The sequence below is a fragment of the Sturnus vulgaris genome, chromosome 9 (assembly GCF_052056855.1).
Source record: "Sturnus vulgaris isolate bStuVul1 chromosome 9, bStuVul1.hap1, whole genome shotgun sequence".
Lineage (NCBI taxonomy): Eukaryota > Metazoa > Chordata > Aves > Passeriformes > Sturnidae > Sturnus > Sturnus vulgaris.
Genome location: NC_142251.1, coordinates 19,183,381 through 19,202,297, shown reverse-complemented (window position 1 = coordinate 19,202,297; position 18,917 = coordinate 19,183,381). Strand labels below are relative to the sequence as shown.

General features: G+C 37.9%; 1 protein-coding gene and 1 long non-coding RNA gene across 3 annotated transcripts in view; one reads left to right on the top strand and one right to left on the bottom strand.

Moving 5' to 3' along the window:
* Positions 1–18,657, bottom strand: part of AGL (amylo-alpha-1,6-glucosidase and 4-alpha-glucanotransferase) — a 35,108-nt gene extending 16,451 nt beyond the window's left edge. Inside the window, exons 1-19 of one of the 2 annotated variants that reach the window (XM_014884902.2) lie at positions 18,527–18,657; positions 17,954–18,103; positions 14,867–15,077; positions 13,833–13,999; positions 13,199–13,402; positions 9,070–9,251; positions 8,742–8,853; positions 8,331–8,451; positions 8,049–8,151; positions 7,863–7,960; positions 7,144–7,283; positions 5,245–5,432; positions 3,561–3,684; positions 2,838–3,001; positions 2,190–2,291; positions 1,802–1,954; positions 1,574–1,724; positions 306–430; positions 82–194 (exon numbers count right to left, since the gene is read on the bottom strand). In XM_014884902.2, the coding sequence (XP_014740388.1) occupies positions 82–194; positions 306–430; positions 1,574–1,724; positions 1,802–1,954; positions 2,190–2,291; positions 2,838–3,001; positions 3,561–3,684; positions 5,245–5,432; positions 7,144–7,283; positions 7,863–7,960; positions 8,049–8,151; positions 8,331–8,451; positions 8,742–8,853; positions 9,070–9,251; positions 13,199–13,402; positions 13,833–13,999; positions 14,867–15,077; positions 17,954–18,035 (2,540 nt within the window). In that variant the 5' untranslated portion in view covers positions 18,036–18,103; positions 18,527–18,657. Of the gene's footprint in view, positions 1–81; positions 195–305; positions 431–1,573; positions 1,725–1,801; positions 1,955–2,189; positions 2,292–2,837; positions 3,002–3,560; positions 3,685–5,244; positions 5,433–7,143; positions 7,284–7,862; positions 7,961–8,048; positions 8,152–8,330; positions 8,452–8,741; positions 8,854–9,069; positions 9,252–9,718; positions 9,897–13,198; positions 13,403–13,832; positions 14,000–14,866; positions 15,078–17,953; positions 18,104–18,526 lie in introns of those variants that run through there. The other variant, XM_088170042.1, reaches the window with a different exon arrangement.
* LOC148222836 (uncharacterized) lies at positions 9,909–12,062 on the top strand. The gene is made up of 2 exons (XR_015805438.1): positions 9,909–9,982; positions 11,429–12,062. It is a non-coding gene; the product is annotated as an uncharacterized LOC148222836 (long non-coding RNA).
* Positions 18,658–18,917: the final 260 nt, after the last annotated feature.

Below are 18,917 nucleotides of genomic sequence, written 5' to 3'. Positions count from 1 at the left end.
CAGCACTCAGAAGAACTATTCTCCAGTCTCCTGTCACTCCTTTTTAACTCATGCAGCCATATGGCAATTATAATAACATACCTGAATACTATTACACTTCCTGGTGTTAGTCTTTCAAATTCTATTTCTTGAACAAACTCATTTGGACCTTTTATAGCAGTTCCGGCTTGCTTTATGATTTTACTGTCTTTTATCTTAAAAAAGAAAACAAATTTGCAACTGAAATTCACTGTCATTTTTTCTAATATAAAATAGCACAAATTTTAAAATATTACATTAGTACATGAGTGAAGAGGGCTAATTACCTGGATATGCTCTCTGAGTTCCATTGTGAAATTGGGCAATCCATTTATAAAATGTAGATCTTTTTTGTAAGGACTAGCACTTCTCTCAATAGTCCTTGCCTCAAGTACTACTTCGTCTATTTTTCCTAGAAAAAGTTAAACCATGTTGCAGCACTTAGGATATTTGAAATTAAAAAAGTGATTCTTTTGAAATTATGACACAAAAGCTAAAATGAAAAAGCTGAATAATCAATGTACAAGTCTCTGACATAAGGCAGAAGAACAGACACATCCAGCAAGTATTTTACATATCCTATAAATATTCATTACACACTCTCATTCTGTATTGTATTTTAAATGGCAATTTTTGTTATTTTGTAATAAATTAAGCATAAAAATCAGATGATGAGAGAATAACAACCTGTCTTTTATTAGTCATCAGCTTTTTTAGTTGCCCTATTATCTTTTAGGAGACTGTGCTAGATTGTTTTCCAAACTGAAGCTACAGATGGTTTACCTTTAAAGGGTAACAATTTATTATTAATAAAAAAATTCTAGTTTTCTCTATCCTTTAAGTAATTTACAGACGTTAAGGTATATAATTCTTGTAAATATCTTAAAATGTAATGTGACTGATTTTAAAACAAGCACACACATGCACTCAGAGAACTGAGTATATTTTAAAAGCCAGTTTGGAAAGCTTCTCTTCAGAAACATTTCCAGGTAATGTACAGAAGTCATTATACTTTGCTACTTTTAAGTGCAGTAAATACTCTGCATAATTAATGAATATTATGTATGTACTGCACACATATTGTCTTTACATTAACTTATTCAATACAGAGTTCTTACGAAGACGTATTTTCAAGCTACAAAGTTGCTATATATATTTGAAAGCTGAACAGCAATGGAATCAATAAAAAAGATAAAATTTTAACCTTTTTCCCCAGTATAACAGAATAAGCAGTAATCCCCTCAAGGCTGTACAATTAACCATCTCACTACTAACTATTACTAGTTCACAGACAGGACCATAAACTTCCCCCCCCACCCTCAAGGGCAGCTTGCAGCAGGAATACACTCTATGAATGCTTCTGAAAACCCTAAGCATCTCAGGTCTGCTATTAATTCTTTAACCACTTTTGGGAGATACATGTTATACATATAAAAGGAGCATTATATACTGAAAGTTCTCATACGGATTTCATCTGCATGTCTTCAAATAAAAAAGCATGAATAACTTGAAATTTTTGTATGTGACAATAGCTCTTGGAAAGAAGTCTGTTTACCTGGGATACACATTTCAGGTACTTCTTTACTGTAGAAGCAAGTTTTAGGATCCCTGAAGGCAGTTCGACACACAGCCACAACAGACTGGTGTGTGGTAGGGCAGTGTCTTGTCACTGCAACTATATCTTCATCAACTTGATCTACATACACCTAGAAAAGACATAACATTGCAACTGTGCTCACTCAGAGCACACATAAGAAATTGCAGTGTTACCCTCACTTCTTGCCTGATTAAAGCCTTTAGCCCCCAGCTCCTGATGCAGCCTGTTTATGGCCAGCCTTCCTGCTAGAATTCCTGTTTGGAAATTAACTTCACCAGAAGTCAGATAAGCTGCTGGATTCCATTTTGCATAAAACCTCTCTTCTGATACTACTGAGATCTGTTAAAAAAAAAAAAATAGCAAATGTGAACTACTCTGGGAAATAAAAACTATCACACCTTGAAGTCTGAACAGTATTATAAGTTCAAATTTCATATGAAGCTGGACAATCTGAAGTAATGTCAGATAGAGAACTGCTTAGAATTTCAAACCAACAACATTAAAATACATGTTCTAGAATGAGAATAAAAGATATTTTTAAAGGTAGCTTAGGAGTTGAACTGGAGACACATACCTGGTGTGGTACTAGTTCATCATAGCCTTTGGTACTTCCTGTAGCACAGCATGCCATGGAAACAATCATTGCACTAGGAAGAGCATCATATGCAGATCGGTGCTGCATCAAAAAATATATTGCTAATAAATAGTGAAACCAAGAAAATTCAATCCTCCCAATTCAGCATACAGCAGTTACACCCAATTTAACAAATGAAGTGGTAATCCCATGGTCATAATTTCCTCAATTACAGTACAATTATTGGAGAAAATTTCTACAAATTAACTAAGAAAAGCAACTTCAGAAAAATCATCAAAATAACCACTCCCTGCCCATCACTCTCTCATTCCTGCCTGTAAACAAGCTCAGGAGAACAGGTCAACAAGCAGAAACAGAACCACTTACAGCAGCTGGATGGAAGACTCAAACCAGCTTATTTAGTTACTTTATATACTTCTCCCCTTGAAAGACAGAATCTTGAATGTCAGAGGGTATTGTTATAAATTTTTTTTCTCTGCATGAAAGCTTGAGCTGAGTTGCATTTGTTCTCAATACTGTTCAGGATACCCAGATCTGCATCAAGCCCTCCCACAGTTCAGAAATATGACTTCCATGATCATTAAAGGTAAAATATATTTTTTTGTTTTGGTTTAGAAACGTGCTCACCTGAATTGGACATTCATTATCATGTGTGATATCCATGAATAGTGCATGAGCAATAGCAGGCATCAAAGGCCTCAATCGTGGCTGAACGAAAGATCCGACAGGCTCGCCTCCAAAGCGATAGACCAACCTCCCCTCTTCATGGCTATTGTAGGCAGTCATGGCCTCTAAAAAACAGAATAGTTGAGTGTTTGCATAACAATACCTACCACACAGGACAGCACGCACTAAGATGTTAATGTGGCATTTAGAAGTTGTTATTTTGATATGCTCAATCATAAAAAAAAAAAATAAAAAATCAAACACATATAGCTATATTCTCCAGTGTGGAAACACAGCCTTGGAATATTCAATTCACTAGAATGTATTAAGGAAGAGAAAGCTAATGGAAAACAAAAGATAAAGCAGAGATCAAACTATTTCTCACAGGCTTTAAAAAACTCATGCAACAAAAATCAGACACGATGCACGACTTACATAGCAGAACTGTGCTACAACTCCTTTTTCCTTCCAAGAGTGAAATATTTAACCTTCTGCAAACTGACAAAGGAAGCCTTCCCTTATGTATTTTTTGCAAGTATCACAAGTCACAATACAGAACCTGCACTTCTGATTATATGGAGTATGAAATTTAAAGTGCATAATTCAGTAGAAAAACTTTTCTTGGAAAAAGCATGTCATCTATAATCTCTCGTTGGAAAGAGACCACACATGCAGCAAGCCTACCTCTTATTAAGGAGGTAATGCCCAGCCTATTCACAAAGATATTGTCCAGCTCCTCATTTCCTGTGAACAGTTCAGCCACTACATACAAATCGGCTCGCAATTTTCTAGCTGTGTCCAGCATGTACTGCAAAAAGCACAGCCAAAAAAGCCACAGAAAGGGGAAAGGTAGATACAAAAAAGGACAAGTTTCAAAGCTAGGCAGGGATTGGACAATAGGAAAATGCCATGCAGCAAAGATAAACAGAAAGCCAAAATTAAGGAATAAAACAAATTACATAGACGAGGACACACAAACATAAGCAAAACCAAGAATTAGCATACAACACAGGAGAAATTGAACAGAACATGAAGAACAGGTAATTGCATAAGCAAAAAACATGAATATGTAAGAAAAATAAAAAAGCATATCAATGTTAGTTTCACATTTAAAACTCCAAACCATACATGACAATCCTACATAATTTTCAACTGCTTATTGTACCTCTAATCAGGCTGGTAATTCCCAGGCGGTTGACAAAAACATTGTCAATGTACTCACTGCCCGTGAAGAGTTCAGCTATCACATAAAGATTAGGTCTGACTGATCTGGCTGTTGCTAGCATCTCCTATAGATCATAATATATTTTTAATACAAGACATCCATTGTCAGCTATGTATACACAAACATTAACACGAATGTTAACAGAACATTAACGAATCATTCATATATGCATCACATTAATAATGTTGATAACGTGGAAGTTTCAGAAAACCGTAATTGTATTTGACAGATATTACTTATGGATTGAGTAATTCTAGGATATTTTCTGTAGACTTTGGGATAACTACTACTTTGTTTTAAAACAAAATCTTAGCTCAAAATGCAAGAGAAAAGGTCAGATAAAAGAGACACCTATTGAACTAAGAAATCTGAGCAGCACTCCAGTCTAAGCCTTTGCAGTTATTGTTCCAGAAATAGTAACACTAAACAAAAGAATGACACAAGTATTGAAACGTCTGTACTTAGGAGCTACTTACAACTTGTGTGGGCAAATCAACTTATTCTAGAGAGCACTTCACAGATTTAAGTAAGCTCTGTTACAAAGTTGAGACTGAGCACTAACAAGCTGCACTACCCCAAACCTATTTAAAGGTAATTTACTAGCAAGTACAGCTGCTGGATGTAGTTAGCTCCCAGGGAAAAAAGAAACACTAGTCTTAGCAATACTCCTGCCAGACTAAATTTTTTGCAGGAATTCATAATTAGCTTTTAAATTCTGTGAAGTGAAGCACTTCCTGTTTAATTTAGCAATAGCAAAATATATATGCCAAAAAAATAAACCAGTCAGACTTTCAATCAAATATGGCAATGACTCCAGCTCAAACTGGCATATCGGATACTGGCAGTCATTGCACTACATCCACAGCTCAGTGAGGGAAAAGTCAGACAGGCCCATCCACATCCACCTTATTTCAGCTAAAGTAGATAAGTAAAAGATGCAACAGCTCCACCACTCTTCTGTTTAACGTAGCTGAAACCATCTCTGAACACCACCAGACAAGAAATCTTGCTTTTATGCTCTTAGGAAGATTCATTCCCATCCAAAGTTTGCCACATAAGTCCTGCACTGTTGCTGTGAAATCTGCAGCATCTATTTCACAGGCAGGAAGCTGCTTTATAACAAACATGCTTAATTTTGCGTACCTCAGCTACGTGAATAGGTGTTGAGTGACAGTTGTCCAGACGAACACCATGGAAATATTTGGCAGTGATTTCAGTGTATTTTTTCATATGTGCCCAGAGGTATGGGCAGTCTTCAGGTTTATTACCATAACGCAGTTTCACACTGTCTCCCCAACAAATGAGCTCTCTTCTCAAGTACACGTTTGAACCTGTAAAGGAAATAAATTACTTCAGTGTATATATATAATATAGAATGTGCACCAAAATGTGGCATTTTATTTTCTACTGCTGGAGAGCAAAAAAACACTGTAATGAACAGTAAAAATTATAGCAAAAACCACTATCAACTCAAAAATCTATACACTACACTGATGTACAATTTCAACCTCTTCCATGGGAATATTTAGCTTCTATAGCAATACTGAAATAATTCTTCAAACTGAAATAAAATTCATTTTAATTCTTCGAAGTAGTATAAAAACTGTACTTCAGAAAAAGAAAAAAGCATCAAACAAATGAACAAAAATAGCAGTTTTGTTTCTCACACTGGCCAAATTCAAAAAAGAATATCACTGTATTACCATTATCTGTCACAGCCACAGTTTACAATTTTTTCTTCTATTAACAGTAAACTGTGATGGATTTCCAAAGATGGATTTCCAAAGTCAGTAAGTAAAAAACAGGAACTGTAAATCACCACAAATTCCCAAAACAGTTACATAAGCACAGCCAAACCTTTTCTTCACTAATAGCAGCACAGCCAGATGGACCGAAAAAATGTGTTTCTTTGGATGTACACTGTAATTTTTTTCAAAGGGTCATTTAGAGAATTGGCTGCATTTGCTTTGCAATTCCTTTATTGTGCCTTTGTGTACCACATTTTCACATTGTGTTCTCAGTTGAAATAATGTGTGGTATAAAACAAAGGCATAACACAAATATAAAGCACTCAAAAACCTTGTAGCTGAGTTACAAGAGAAACCTCTGCAATGGAAATTAAGAATGCTAACAAAAGCCAGTGACTGACAGGGAAAAAAACCACAAGTCTGGTGAGAAGAGAGGGTAATAATCTGAAGGTAACTGAACAAAACCACTCTTAAAATAAATAAATAAAACATATTATCTCAATCCCTTATATGGAGAATGAAAATAAATAAAATTAAGTGAAAGGGTGTAGATTACTTTGCAGAAATTAAATGTTTTTTAACTACAGGTCACTCTGCAGTATCATCAGATTAGACTGTAAAGCAGACTCAAACTTTCAGACGGTTTTTAATTACAATTAAACTGGCCTTTGTTTCATTTAGTTTACCAAGTGAATGGCTACTCTGAACATAAGCTTTTTTGCTTTTATTGGATCTCAACACTGTCCCCAAAGAAGTCAAAATGCAATATTTTAGTGCATAGTGATTTCATGCTCCGTTTTACCTCTGCAAGTAATCTGCATACTTAATTTGGATTAACTGGGTCATCTCTTGACTGCCTGACTGCCACTCAGTGGACTTTTCAAGGATCCAGTTTTTGCTCACTAATGCAGTAAAATACTATTCACCTTTTCATTGCATTAGTTTTTCTGCCACACTGTCATTGTCTCATGGAAATGCCAACAAGCACTGGTGTTGGAACAAAGTACAAAGTAAGCAACAAAGACAATGACAAAAGTGGGGAGGCAGGACATCCCCATTTCAGTGGCAGAAAGCTGGTAATTTCCCTCTCAAATCTTGTAAAACTGTACCTCAAATTCCAGTTCTTACAGTTCATCTGCATGCTGAATGGAAAATTAAATTGCTATAAGCTTAGTATCTGCTATTCTGCAGCTTCATAGGAATATATCTGGAAAAAAGACAGATTAAATAAAGTCCTTTCTGCTTTGGCTAGAATATCAAATTGTTTGTAAAAATTCAAATTTCTTTTACAAACCCGGTTCTGCAAAGTTTCTAAGAGGATCATCTCCCATAACCCAGCCATTATGAGCCATGAAATAACAAGCTTTATCTGGCTGATGTATCATAGCTTCTTCTTCCTCCACAGTCAGCTCTTTGAATGGATATGTAAAATACCTATGGAACAGACAGGCAATTAAAAGAGAAAACAAAGAGACAAGCACCAAACACATACGGTAACCTAAGCTGCAATTCACTGTCTTTGAAATTAAAGTATCTGATATGAACTGACTTGTACATAACACAGATAAAAAAGAGAGCAACTTGCATAAATGATGGAGAGTTTTCTATTTTGAAGGAAGCTTTGAAGGAGCAAGAACAGATGTTGCCACTATCTTGGTGTCAGCTGGTAATGTAAGATTAAAGCCGTAGCTCTTTAGATATGAGTGGCATCAAGTACATAAAACGTGAAAGGTGCAAACTTTCCTAGTTCCACTCCTCTTCCACCTACAACAGCAATTTGCACTATGTAAGGCTTTGATGTGCTCCAAGTATTGTCTCATGCTTTCTGATCATATTTATTTATGAAATAGTTACTGCTGTTGCTTAAGAACTCCTGTCAATTTGCTAAGTGGTATTTGTCCATATGAAAGAAAACATATTTCTATAAATATGCATACTTTTATTGAACTTTGAACTTGCTTTCCCTGCATAGATTCTAATAGTTTCCAAACAAACAAGAAAACACATCTATACCTGGTAACCAAGGGATGTTTTCTAGTGATAGGTCCCAGCTTAGGACCATGACAAGCGATTCGTTCATAAACCACAGTCCCCACAAGGCAATTGACAGCCTGGAAAGAATTGAATTATGCATTATTGAAAAGCCTGCACTTATTTGCAATTTTAAACAATTCAGCATTAAAACAGTAATTGCAACACCTGGTCTTGATGGTGAGTAGTTTGCCTGTATTGCTCAGCATTTAGTTCCTCAATCCTCTTGCGAAACCAGTTACAACATTCTTCTATTGCAGCTGGGCCATTGCTTATCAGGAGGACATTAAAAGCAGAGAACAATTAGAAAAAATATTTTAAAAACATGTAGGTCAAATTACTAAAAGGAGTCAAAAATTAGTTTTTCTTCATGTCTGAAACGAATGTCTTTCTTTGGCTATGTAAGTTTAACTTCACTTAGATTTTAACTTTTAATCAGTAACACAGTACCTGTGTGGTATGAATGTTGCCAGTGCTATGTTCATATCTACAGTACAGCCAAGTCGTCTATAATCAGGGTCCTGAAGTATTTGAAGATGTTGATTTGGATCAGATTTAGTGCCCATTTTGCCTGAGAACAAAACAGAAATGAGTACTTGAAGTAAAAACAGGAATTACATTTAATAGACATACAATTTTTATAATTCTAGAATAACCAAGATGTGGGTGGATGAAGGCATTGAAAGGGTCTTTGAAGATCTTCCTAGTCCTCAAAGCATTCTTGTATGCTTAAATCAGCACAGTGGATGTCTCACATAGCAAAAAACAGCATTTTCTTGTTTTCTGTCTGTTAAGTTTATCTATGTCTTTTGAATTATAAATATAAAACTCACATGCTTCAGCAACATAATCTTCCTTTACCTTGAGTTAGAAGGGTTTTAAATTGCTGCACAGCTTTGTTAACATCCACTTGGAAAAATTCCCATAGTTTCACTTTTGGATATATATCTTCATAAATTATTTTACGTAAACACTGTAAAAATAAAAACTGCATTAGTTACTAAGGTTGTTTGTTAATATAATTAAGAAAAGTAAAAAGAAAAGGGGGAACAAGGGCTTATTTTACTAAACATGTAAACATGTAAAGTACACACCAATTTTTGTGCATTTACACAACCCTAGAAATATTAAAGGTTTATTCAGCTATTTAAGCAGTTAATTAGCTCATACTTAGTCCTCATTCACTTACGTTCAAGTGCTGATCATTTTCAATCAAGGGAGGGACCCCTTTGGCAATACACTTTCCATCAGCCACCATACCAGTCAAATGCCACAGAGCTCTGTCCAGGACCCAAGCTGGCTTCAGGTGAGGAGAATTCACGAGGTTATAGCCACATTCTGGATGCATCCTGAGCCATTCACTGTTAGTAGCTTAGTGAAGAAAGAGGGGAGGGGGGAAACCAAACAAAAATGTAAATACATAAGCTGAACCCTTCATTGTATTTTGTAAACATCTTAACACTAAGAAGCAGAGGTACTATAGCACATAGAGTTCATTCACATTTCAAATGAAGTTTCCCATATCAGTAGAAAATATCTTGTGCAGAAATGTTATTATTGATTGATTTTTTTGGGGTCAAAAATACAGCTGCAGAGAGTGTAGAAAAACGTTTTGTTAGTTACATTAAAATATGCAATAGTATCACCAATTCTAAAACACCAAAAAGAAATCAAATTTTTGTTGCAAAAAATACATCAAATACTGAACATAAGATAATGATATTCTTTGAGTGTTGAAAGCCAAACATACATCTCAAACTTATTTTATAAAGTTATTTTTTAATATTCTTCATCCTGTCAAGATGCCACACACAAACAGAGAGGAAGAGTGCACATACCCAAAAAATAATTAATGCAAAATATAGTTAAATGGGCATTTAAGAAAGGATTAGCTGCGACACTTGTGTCCATAGAAAGAAGTTGAGTTGCAGGAAGCAACGTTACTGAGTCTTGCACAGCAAGATGAGTGCACTGTCTGCTGCATGCAAATGGAACACTCATTGAGGCCAAACACTACACTCTGTGTCCATTTGCCAAGCTTCCTCTGCAGCATCAGCAGGCAACAGAAGATAGGCTGTATATTAAAAATTAACTCCGAGAAGGTAAGGAGCCTTCACTAGAACACGGGTACTATTCTGATATAGACAGCACGCATGCAGCAGTACAGGTAAATACACAGATAGCACAGAATTTTGATTTTGGAAGTATGACAATGAAGAAAATGAAGAGTTAATTTCTTTCTATTTTTGCAAGTCTTTTGCAACACCGTTTAATTGAAAAGAAATTTCATATATTCTTCTGAATGAATATTTCGAATGGAAAAACTAAATTATAAAACTAAAAATAAAAAGAAAACCTCAGAGAAAGCCTAAGAAAAAAAAACAAGTTTTTAGAAAAGCTGAGAAAAACTGAAGTAGTACTTCACACATGGGAAATTACCTGACAAATTATATTGAAAACGTGAAAAGTTACTAATGTGTCCAGAATTATAGCAGAACAAATAACACTTAACACTCCAAGTTTGCTTAGTTCAAATAAGTTAAAACAAAAATGTCAAAGGGAAAAAAAAATGCACTACCTCAGTCTATAATGTGAACAGTTCTTCCGAGCACCTTTTTACATTATATTTCAAAATATGACAAAATTCCATCATTATAAGGTCAAACCATTTGTGAAAATTAAGATCCTTATCGTTTAAATACAACCTACTACTAAACCCACCACGTTTTACAGTTATGTAAAGCAATATTAAGCTTAGGCTGTTAAAGGCTGTTCCAAGCCAAACAGATTATTCCCTCCTGCTCTTTTATTCTTTATACTTTACTACTTCTGAAAAAAAAAACCACTTTCTTCTCCAAAAATCAAAACCAGCTTGTTCTATTCTTTTAACAAGAAATATAACTTACTATAAAGGAATTTCATAATTATATAAAATTAATTCTAAAAAGACAACACATAATTTAAACCTAAAGGGTTAGCATTAGGAAAAAAACCAGCCAACACAGTCTTCCATTAGTTCTGGTACAGAACAGAAGGATATTTCCTGATCAGAAGGTAAGCTCCAAAAATTCACAATGCAACACCAAGAGAAATTAACTCTGCAGAAGAAAAATTATCCAAAACATCATTGGTACATTTGCTACAGCTAAGGAAAAAAATAAGTAAAGAGTATGTGTATAGAATAAAGTGATATAGGAATATGGAAATACAAAGATGAGGAATTACAGAAAACTTTCTAAAATTAATTACATTCTACTTAGAAAAATCTGAAATTATTTTCTTAAGTGACTAACTTACTTTACATGATTTTACTATTTTTTTACATAAATTCAACACAAACCTAGTATCTTGCTGTGATGCTCATGACTCAAGATTTCTCTTGATCTTTTATAAAGCTGGGAAAAGGTAGTGTTTGATATGACTAAGCACTTGAAAGCAAGATTTACTCAAGTGCTATATTGCCTTGTACAATAGCAGCCTCTTGTGAAAGAAAAGTAATGCATAATTTACTTAACTTTATTTTTACTACTTTATATGATCTATTACAGCCCTGGAAAGCTCAGAAAAGAAAAAACTCCAATTGTCTTTTTTCTGTCTTCTGGTGAAAAGCGAACATGAACATATTTCTTATTTGAATATACCAGAGAGGGTTTGAAAGTTTATCCTGCAAAGATGCCAAAGGCATCAGCTCATGACTTCAGTTTTCGAGCTGTGCCACAGATGCTGCCTTTCACTAAAGCCTCACAGAGACACCCAGAGCTGATGGCCACTGCTCCTTGCTGTGCCCACAGTGTGGGCTCCACTACAGAGGGAACCCCAAACACCTCAGCTTAACGCCTGGTCCTGCAGGTGATGCTGCCTGCCTCCCACAGGGGCAGAGGGGAAGCAATGACATTTTTACACAGTTCTCTCTACTAGAAAGCAGGAACTACCAACAGATACAACCACTGTAAACTGAGGGGTCATAACAGGCAACAAAGCCATCCAGGATACCTTGCTTAATGATCTAAGACCACAATCATCTGATATTTCTATCCTCTTAAAAGACACTTCTGAACATCTTTTCACCATAGTACAAATGTTGAGTCATCCATCTCAATGAAGACTACCTTAACTCTGAATGTAACCTGAAAAACTCTTTCTACAAATGTAGCCAAATAAAATGACATTTTCCTTCTCAAATATTTTCTGGCGTGTAATTATTATAGTTAAATCTTTCTGTCCATCAAAAAACAAACATTCTCCTTAGTAGCATGCAAATATACACTGTTAAAAAATGAGAGGGCCCCAAGTATCTGTAAAACAAACTGGGCTTCTGGCTGAAAAGTGTAAGTAATTTTTTATCCCGAACTGGAAGGATGTTTAAAGGCCCGATTCCCTCAGACACAGAGCCAACAAGTATAATTAGTAACTCTCAACAAAAAGACAGGGAAGGCACTGTGTTGCAGACTGACTGGACAGGAATGTTTGGCAGCAGTCAACACCAAAGAACTAAAGCAAATAAAGCTTGAAACTCACAAATTATGTTTAGGCATTTTTTAACCTCAAAAGACATCAATCTACATAATCCCTTGTAGTTTCTGCTATGAGAATGGTAATTATGATCTTTAGGATTAAAGTATGCAGAAACAACTGCATTATAAATGAAGAAAACTTATTATCCAAATAATGAAAAAATTACAAATTATTAAGTACTACAATTTAAATTTCTTTAGATCACACCAAAGAAAATCCACTGTCCTTCAGCAATTAAGAAAAGTAACACTTTCGATGTATTAACATATCTATGCGTAAAAAAAGCCTGCCCCAAACACAAAGCTCTCTTTTTTCTTTCCCCACAGACTGAGCTGCAACAACTTAATCCTACCTTCTTATCCCAACTCTCTAGTCTGCATGTTACACCCAAATTAGAGCAGTTACTTTTAAGCAGCTACAAGCATAATACCCTGTTTAACAAGAAAGTACTCAGCTTATGCTCACCAAGCAATTCATAATATAGACTCCGCTCATATATATGGGAACTGCATACCACAGATCCTAAGGGTAGGCATACTATATAAATACAGATACACAACTTATTAATTCTTTTCAAGAAGGGCTCTCCTCACTCTTTCAATAGCAATACTAAGTTCTTCTATACCTGTTATAGAGATATATCACTTATAACTGCAAGGAGTTGTCCTGGATTTGAGAGACTCAAAGACAGAGACAACTACATTGTTTAAAACAGCTACTAAAAATGGATTGAAGAGGGAGAAGTTAAGGGAAATAATGAAATATAATTATAGGACCAATCTAGATAATCTAGAAAATCCTACCAGTATGATTGTAGACTACATCTGTGATGCAAAGCATATTCCATTCATTTTTCATTTTCTCCACAAGCGCTCCTATATCGCTCCAAGTGCACTTTTTATTATGGTCTGAAAATTCAGGATTTACTTCTAATTGGTCAGCCAATGAATAACATGATCTAGATAGTCCAAGCTTCTGTAGTGGCGTAAAATGAATCATGTTGTAACCTATGTAATAAAAAAACCATTTATTTAATGAGAAAAAAAATTAATCCAAGTTAATTGAAAGAAGCATAATAAGCTGCTCTTATGTACTTAGTGTTTGGAATAACCAATGTAAATGAATCTGAATCTTCTCCTTGAAATTCTATGCAACACAAGCTTTAAAAATCACTCTGTTGGTTCTGCTAACTTCCAAGTCTATCTGAAATGAAAACAAGTAAGTGGTTTCCCATATTAGGCAATCCCTGAATTTTTGCACCTTTGCCAATATTTTAATCAATTCACTGACTTAATCTCTTAATAAAATTGAATGTAGTAGAAAATATATAACTGACAAAGAATCGAAGAATTGTTAACACTGAAGCTCTTCCGTGTAACTTTGAGTTTTGATGATAAAACCAAAACTTCTATCCATGAATATGTGTATTGTCATTACCTGTTTCTTTTGCCACTTTAAGCCTATCCTCCCATTCATGAAATGGTCCCAGACATTTAGCGAGGTACGTCTGGAGGGTAACACAATCCAAAGGCAGTACATGATTGTCAGCTCCAACATGCAAAATGGGATCCACAACTATGTAACCTCCACCACTTTTTTCATTTCTAGGAGAAAATAATTTTCATTGGTATAATTAACACCTGTTGTACCAGTCAGTTTCAGAGAGAGAATTCAAATAGTGCAGATTTTCAGAAACACAGTAATCCGTACAGGGGCAGGAGGGATAGGGGGAACAGGACTCTATGACACATGAAGAAAATAGTAAACATTGAAACGTTCATCTCTTAGGCATCATCTCTCTACTAAAGAATACATATGGGATACAGAGCTTAAAACTCTGGAAAAGTGAGATACCTTTGTTATTTTCTGAGATGGAGTACTGGTTCCTCCTTTCGGCACATGGAAACACAGAAAGCGTGACTGCTCATCTATTAGACACAGATCTACATTTTGAGCCCCATCCTCAGGAAGGTACCTGGGCTAAAATGTCCTAAGCCTGGAAGAATTTAACCACCCATCTTCCAGAAACACAAAATACCAGACTACAATTATTACAGATAGTGGAATTCTCTTCTGCAGCTGTCCCACTAAAACAAAACATGAAGTAAAGCATGCAAGTAAAGAATGCCAGAACCTCTGTGCTAGATAGAAAACAACCATCAAAGTCAATGAAGAAAGTACAAAATAATCATTGAGATACTCAGAATACCGATGAATTTGAAATCTTGTAAAAACAGATTGCTTCTCCAACATTCACAGAAAGCTGATCAACTTGGCTCTGTACATTCTCCAGAATACCTCTGTATCAGAAAGTACTATATAACCACCAGTTACTGTCTTTCATTGGTGGACTTTAATTGGTTCCATGGTCACAATTTTAAAAATGAATGGAAAAAAGGGGGGTTTTCAGGTTAAGATGTAGACCAAGGGTGCAAACTGCATTTGGCTGCAGGTATACAAATTTCACTTACCCAAGACTAAAATAGTACTGGTATGACCCAGAAATTTGGAGATCCAACTTGCAGTATTTGTCAGAGTCATCTTCTTTCCCTGTGGGATTGTGCCATGATAGTGTCCTGAACTTGTGGCGATCAAATACTTCTCCAGAAGCTGGATAATTTGTGTACACAGTAACGGCCTTGCCCTGAAGAGTTGGGCCCAATCGGAATTGTAGCTCAAAACCTCAAGAAAGAAACGGAAAAGGTAAAATCACTTGATCAGGAGGACTAGGTATTTCAAGTCTCTTATTACAATTCCCAATTTGCTACCATGTTAGTAACACCATCATATCTGCCAGGAATTTCAGCAGAGTTATTATTTCTACAACACAGAATCATAGAACATCTAGAGCTGGAAGGCACTCACAAAGATCACTCAAGTGCAACTCCTGGCCTTGTACAGAACTCCCCAGGAATCACACCATGTGCCTGAGAGCATTGTCCAAATGCTTCTTGAACTCTGCCAGGCTTGGTGCTGTGACCACTTCCCTGGGGAGTCTGTTCCAGTGGCCAGACACACTCTGGGTAAGAACCTTTTCCTGATATTCAACCTAAACCTCCCCTGGCACAGCTCCATGCCATTCCCTTGGGTCCTGTCACTGGTCATCACCCAGCAGACATCAGTGTCTGCCCCTCACAAGGAAGCTGCAGACTGCAGTGAGGTCTCCCCTCAGTCTCCTCCAGGCTGAACAGGCCAAGTGGCCTGGGCCACACCTCAGTCAGCTTCCCCTCAAGACCCTTCACCATCCTCACTGCTCTTCTTTGGACATTCTCTGATAGGTTTAAACCTTTCTTATACTGCAGCACTCAAAAATGCATCATCTCTCCCCTTCTTCCTAACATTGTTCTTTGCATACTTTACATATATCCTTTTTCCTTTACTTACATGGCACCATTAATCTTCTTTCCAATTTGTCTTTGCTACATAAAGTTTTAAAAACAAAACACAGCAAAACACCATGATCATCAGACTACACACAATTTTATGTAGATTTTGGATTATGTAGTCTTTAAGTACTTTAGGTTTACCAAGTCTATATAGTAGGCTGACCCATGAAAACATCTGAAAAAATCAGGAACACATTTAAAACCAGAAAATATTTCAAATACCTTCATTATTCATTGAGGATTCACTAAACAGGTAAATCCCTTATGCTTTTAACTGAAGAATTATATATACTTGTGTGTGATCTACAATATATGAATTGTTAAACTTTCAGAGAGCTCAACAAACCAAAGGGAGTCTTGTATATGTACTTCAGGTCACACACACACATAGAAAGAGGCTTAAGTTTAAGTGATAATGAGAAAAAATTAAGTTAAAAAATTAGAACCCAAAAGCAAAAATATGTACTCTATTGAGTTAGACACAAAAAAATCTGTTTAGTCAGGAGGTTTTAGAAAGGTTTCCACTTGCAGGTATAAGGGTCACCATCACAAGTGGCTAATTACAGGGTTCTTTCAAGTGAATGAAACAGATATAAGTTCTTACACAGCACACACCAGACATGTAGTTAAGTGTAGTAAATCACCTACTAGCCCTAACAGTCTACAAAATTGGGTGGAAAAGAAACCTGAGTACTTACAAAAAGGGAGAAAATTATTAGTACACAGATAATGAATCAGATAAGAATAATAAATAAAATCTAGACAACAAGTTCCAATACCTTAAGCTGACAAAAACCACTTGCTTATTAAGTAGAATCATGGGGACTCTAATACCAGAATTCGATGTCTGAATACACTTAAACATAAGTGTTAAACAGCTTTGTATTTCTCTTATGAAAAAAATCAGCACTACACCAAAACCCACCAGGCAAAGCAATTGTTTTCCGATCTGAATGTCTGTCAGGTAAAATTAAGCTCATTTGAAAGCAATAAATATATGTATAAAACCACTTTTAGAAGGTTCAGTACACTCTCTTCTGTACTGGCCTGACATTTTGTTACAGGGATTACTAAAATTAGAGCATGGGGATATATGTCATTGATATCTTATTTCCTCTAAGAGTTATACTGACATCAGGAATGCTGTGCTCAAAATTAGCTATGGCCTCTCAGAGACTGCTACCAGCAGGAACACTTTGAATGTTTGACAGCCATGCACGTCTGCTTCCCTCCTTTCAAGAAAATTTACACAACTGGATGGTTAAGTTAAAAATGGAAGTTAGGATCAACTCTGCACTTCTTCACTACTGACATTTTCTTACATTAGGCTGGTCGGACAATTTTGGAATCAATATAGTTGAGGTCAACTTTTATTCTCAAGAACCAAAGTCTTGCTCTTCTATGTTCCTAGATTAGTAATACACTGTAATAAAGCCCACAAAAACTCTTAATAAAAATTGTTGCACGGTTAAAAATGTTTTTAAAGACAAGGGCTTTAATTATATAGTCTAAATTTGCTGACCAGCATAATAGTGGACCGATTAGTGGATGGTTTTTGGAAGCTTTTTTACAAGTAGACTTAAAACACTCTCAGGGAGAACATCAAGTTCTTAGAAGTATGCAGCAGGACACACAGCCCCGATAATATAACAAATCTGATAACAAGATTTAGGAGTTGCTAAAGAGCTTATATTCTGAAACAGTACCTCAAACCTGCAGACTTTGCAAAATGCTAACAGTACTGAGCGATTTCAAAATTATAATATTAAAACATGGGGTGCTGCATAAGACGATAAACACTGGAGACCCTGACTTATGAGGACATTTCAGGTCACTGAAGTACAGGCTATAAAAGGAGAAGGACAAGGCCTATCTAAAAAAACGCTTTGCACTTCAGTCCCATGAAGACTGACGGCTCTTGGCCAATCTACTCTTCTCAGCAGTTTAACAAGTCAGATTAAACTGTGTGTGGAGCCCATAGAGCTCTGCAGTGGAAACAAACCAAAGCAAAACAAAGCAACCCAACCCACAACCAAACCCAAACCATCAATAGCCCCCGCACAACCCCAAAACTCCACCACTTCAGGCTGCGGTCTCTCTCCACTGCCATCCAAAGACGATGACAAGGTCCCAGCCATTTCTTTCCCACCTGGTCCCGGCACTCCGACCTACCCTGCTCCAGCCTGAAGAGGGTCTTATCCAGCTTCTCCATCTCGGCGAGGTGCAGCAGCCGCGTCTCCTTAGCGCCCGGCATGGCTGCGGCCGCGCGTCCGGCACTCCTGCCGCGCCGGGACTCTCAGTGCGGGGAGGGAGAGGCGAGCCCTGCCGTGAGGGAACACAGACAAAACCCTGCGGGTCAGCGGAGACCCCAGCACGACGCGGCCGCCCAGGAGCGCCTCACGCCACCGGCCGCGCTTACATGTTCCCCGGTGCCAGGGGAGCGCGGAGACACGGCACCGCAGGGCACGGCGGAGAGAAGGCGGCTACGGGACGAGCTGTCAGGCAGCGCCCAGCCCTGCCCCGGCCGGGGACTGCCGCGGGAGCACCCCGGAGCAGCTCCCGTCCCACAGCGCGGCCCGGCCCGCAGCCAGAGCTGCAGGAGTGCCCCCGGGGAGGGGAAGCCTGACACCTGTCACTCTGCGCGCCCGCCCCGGCGCTGCCGGAGTGCCCCGCCAGGCCCCTCACGGCTGCCCCGCCGCCCTCCGCGGGGAGCGCTGCCCACCGCAGCCGTTCCACCATACTCACGAGCGGGGCCGCAGAGCGGCGGAGGCGCCGCTCCCCGCGGAGGGCGACGGCTGCCGAGGCCGAGCGGAGCCGGGGCTGGAGCTGCCCGCAACGGCCGCCCGGGGCTGGTTCGGCGGTCAGTGACGCACTTGCCCGCAGCTGCGGCGGCACCGCTCCTTTCCTGCCCTTTTCTTGCCTTTTTTTTTTTTTTTTTTAACAAAGTTTATTGGTTCTGCGGCGGCCGCGCTCAGAGACGGGCGGCGCCGGCGCAGCTCCCGCGAGAGCCCAGGACCCGCCCCGGCGGCGCTGCGGAGCGGCCGGGCCGGGGCTACCCCGCCCCTCCACTCTCGGTCTCTTCCCGTCAGGTCCCGCCCCTCCGCTCTAGGCCCCACCCGGACTCGCCCCTCCGGCC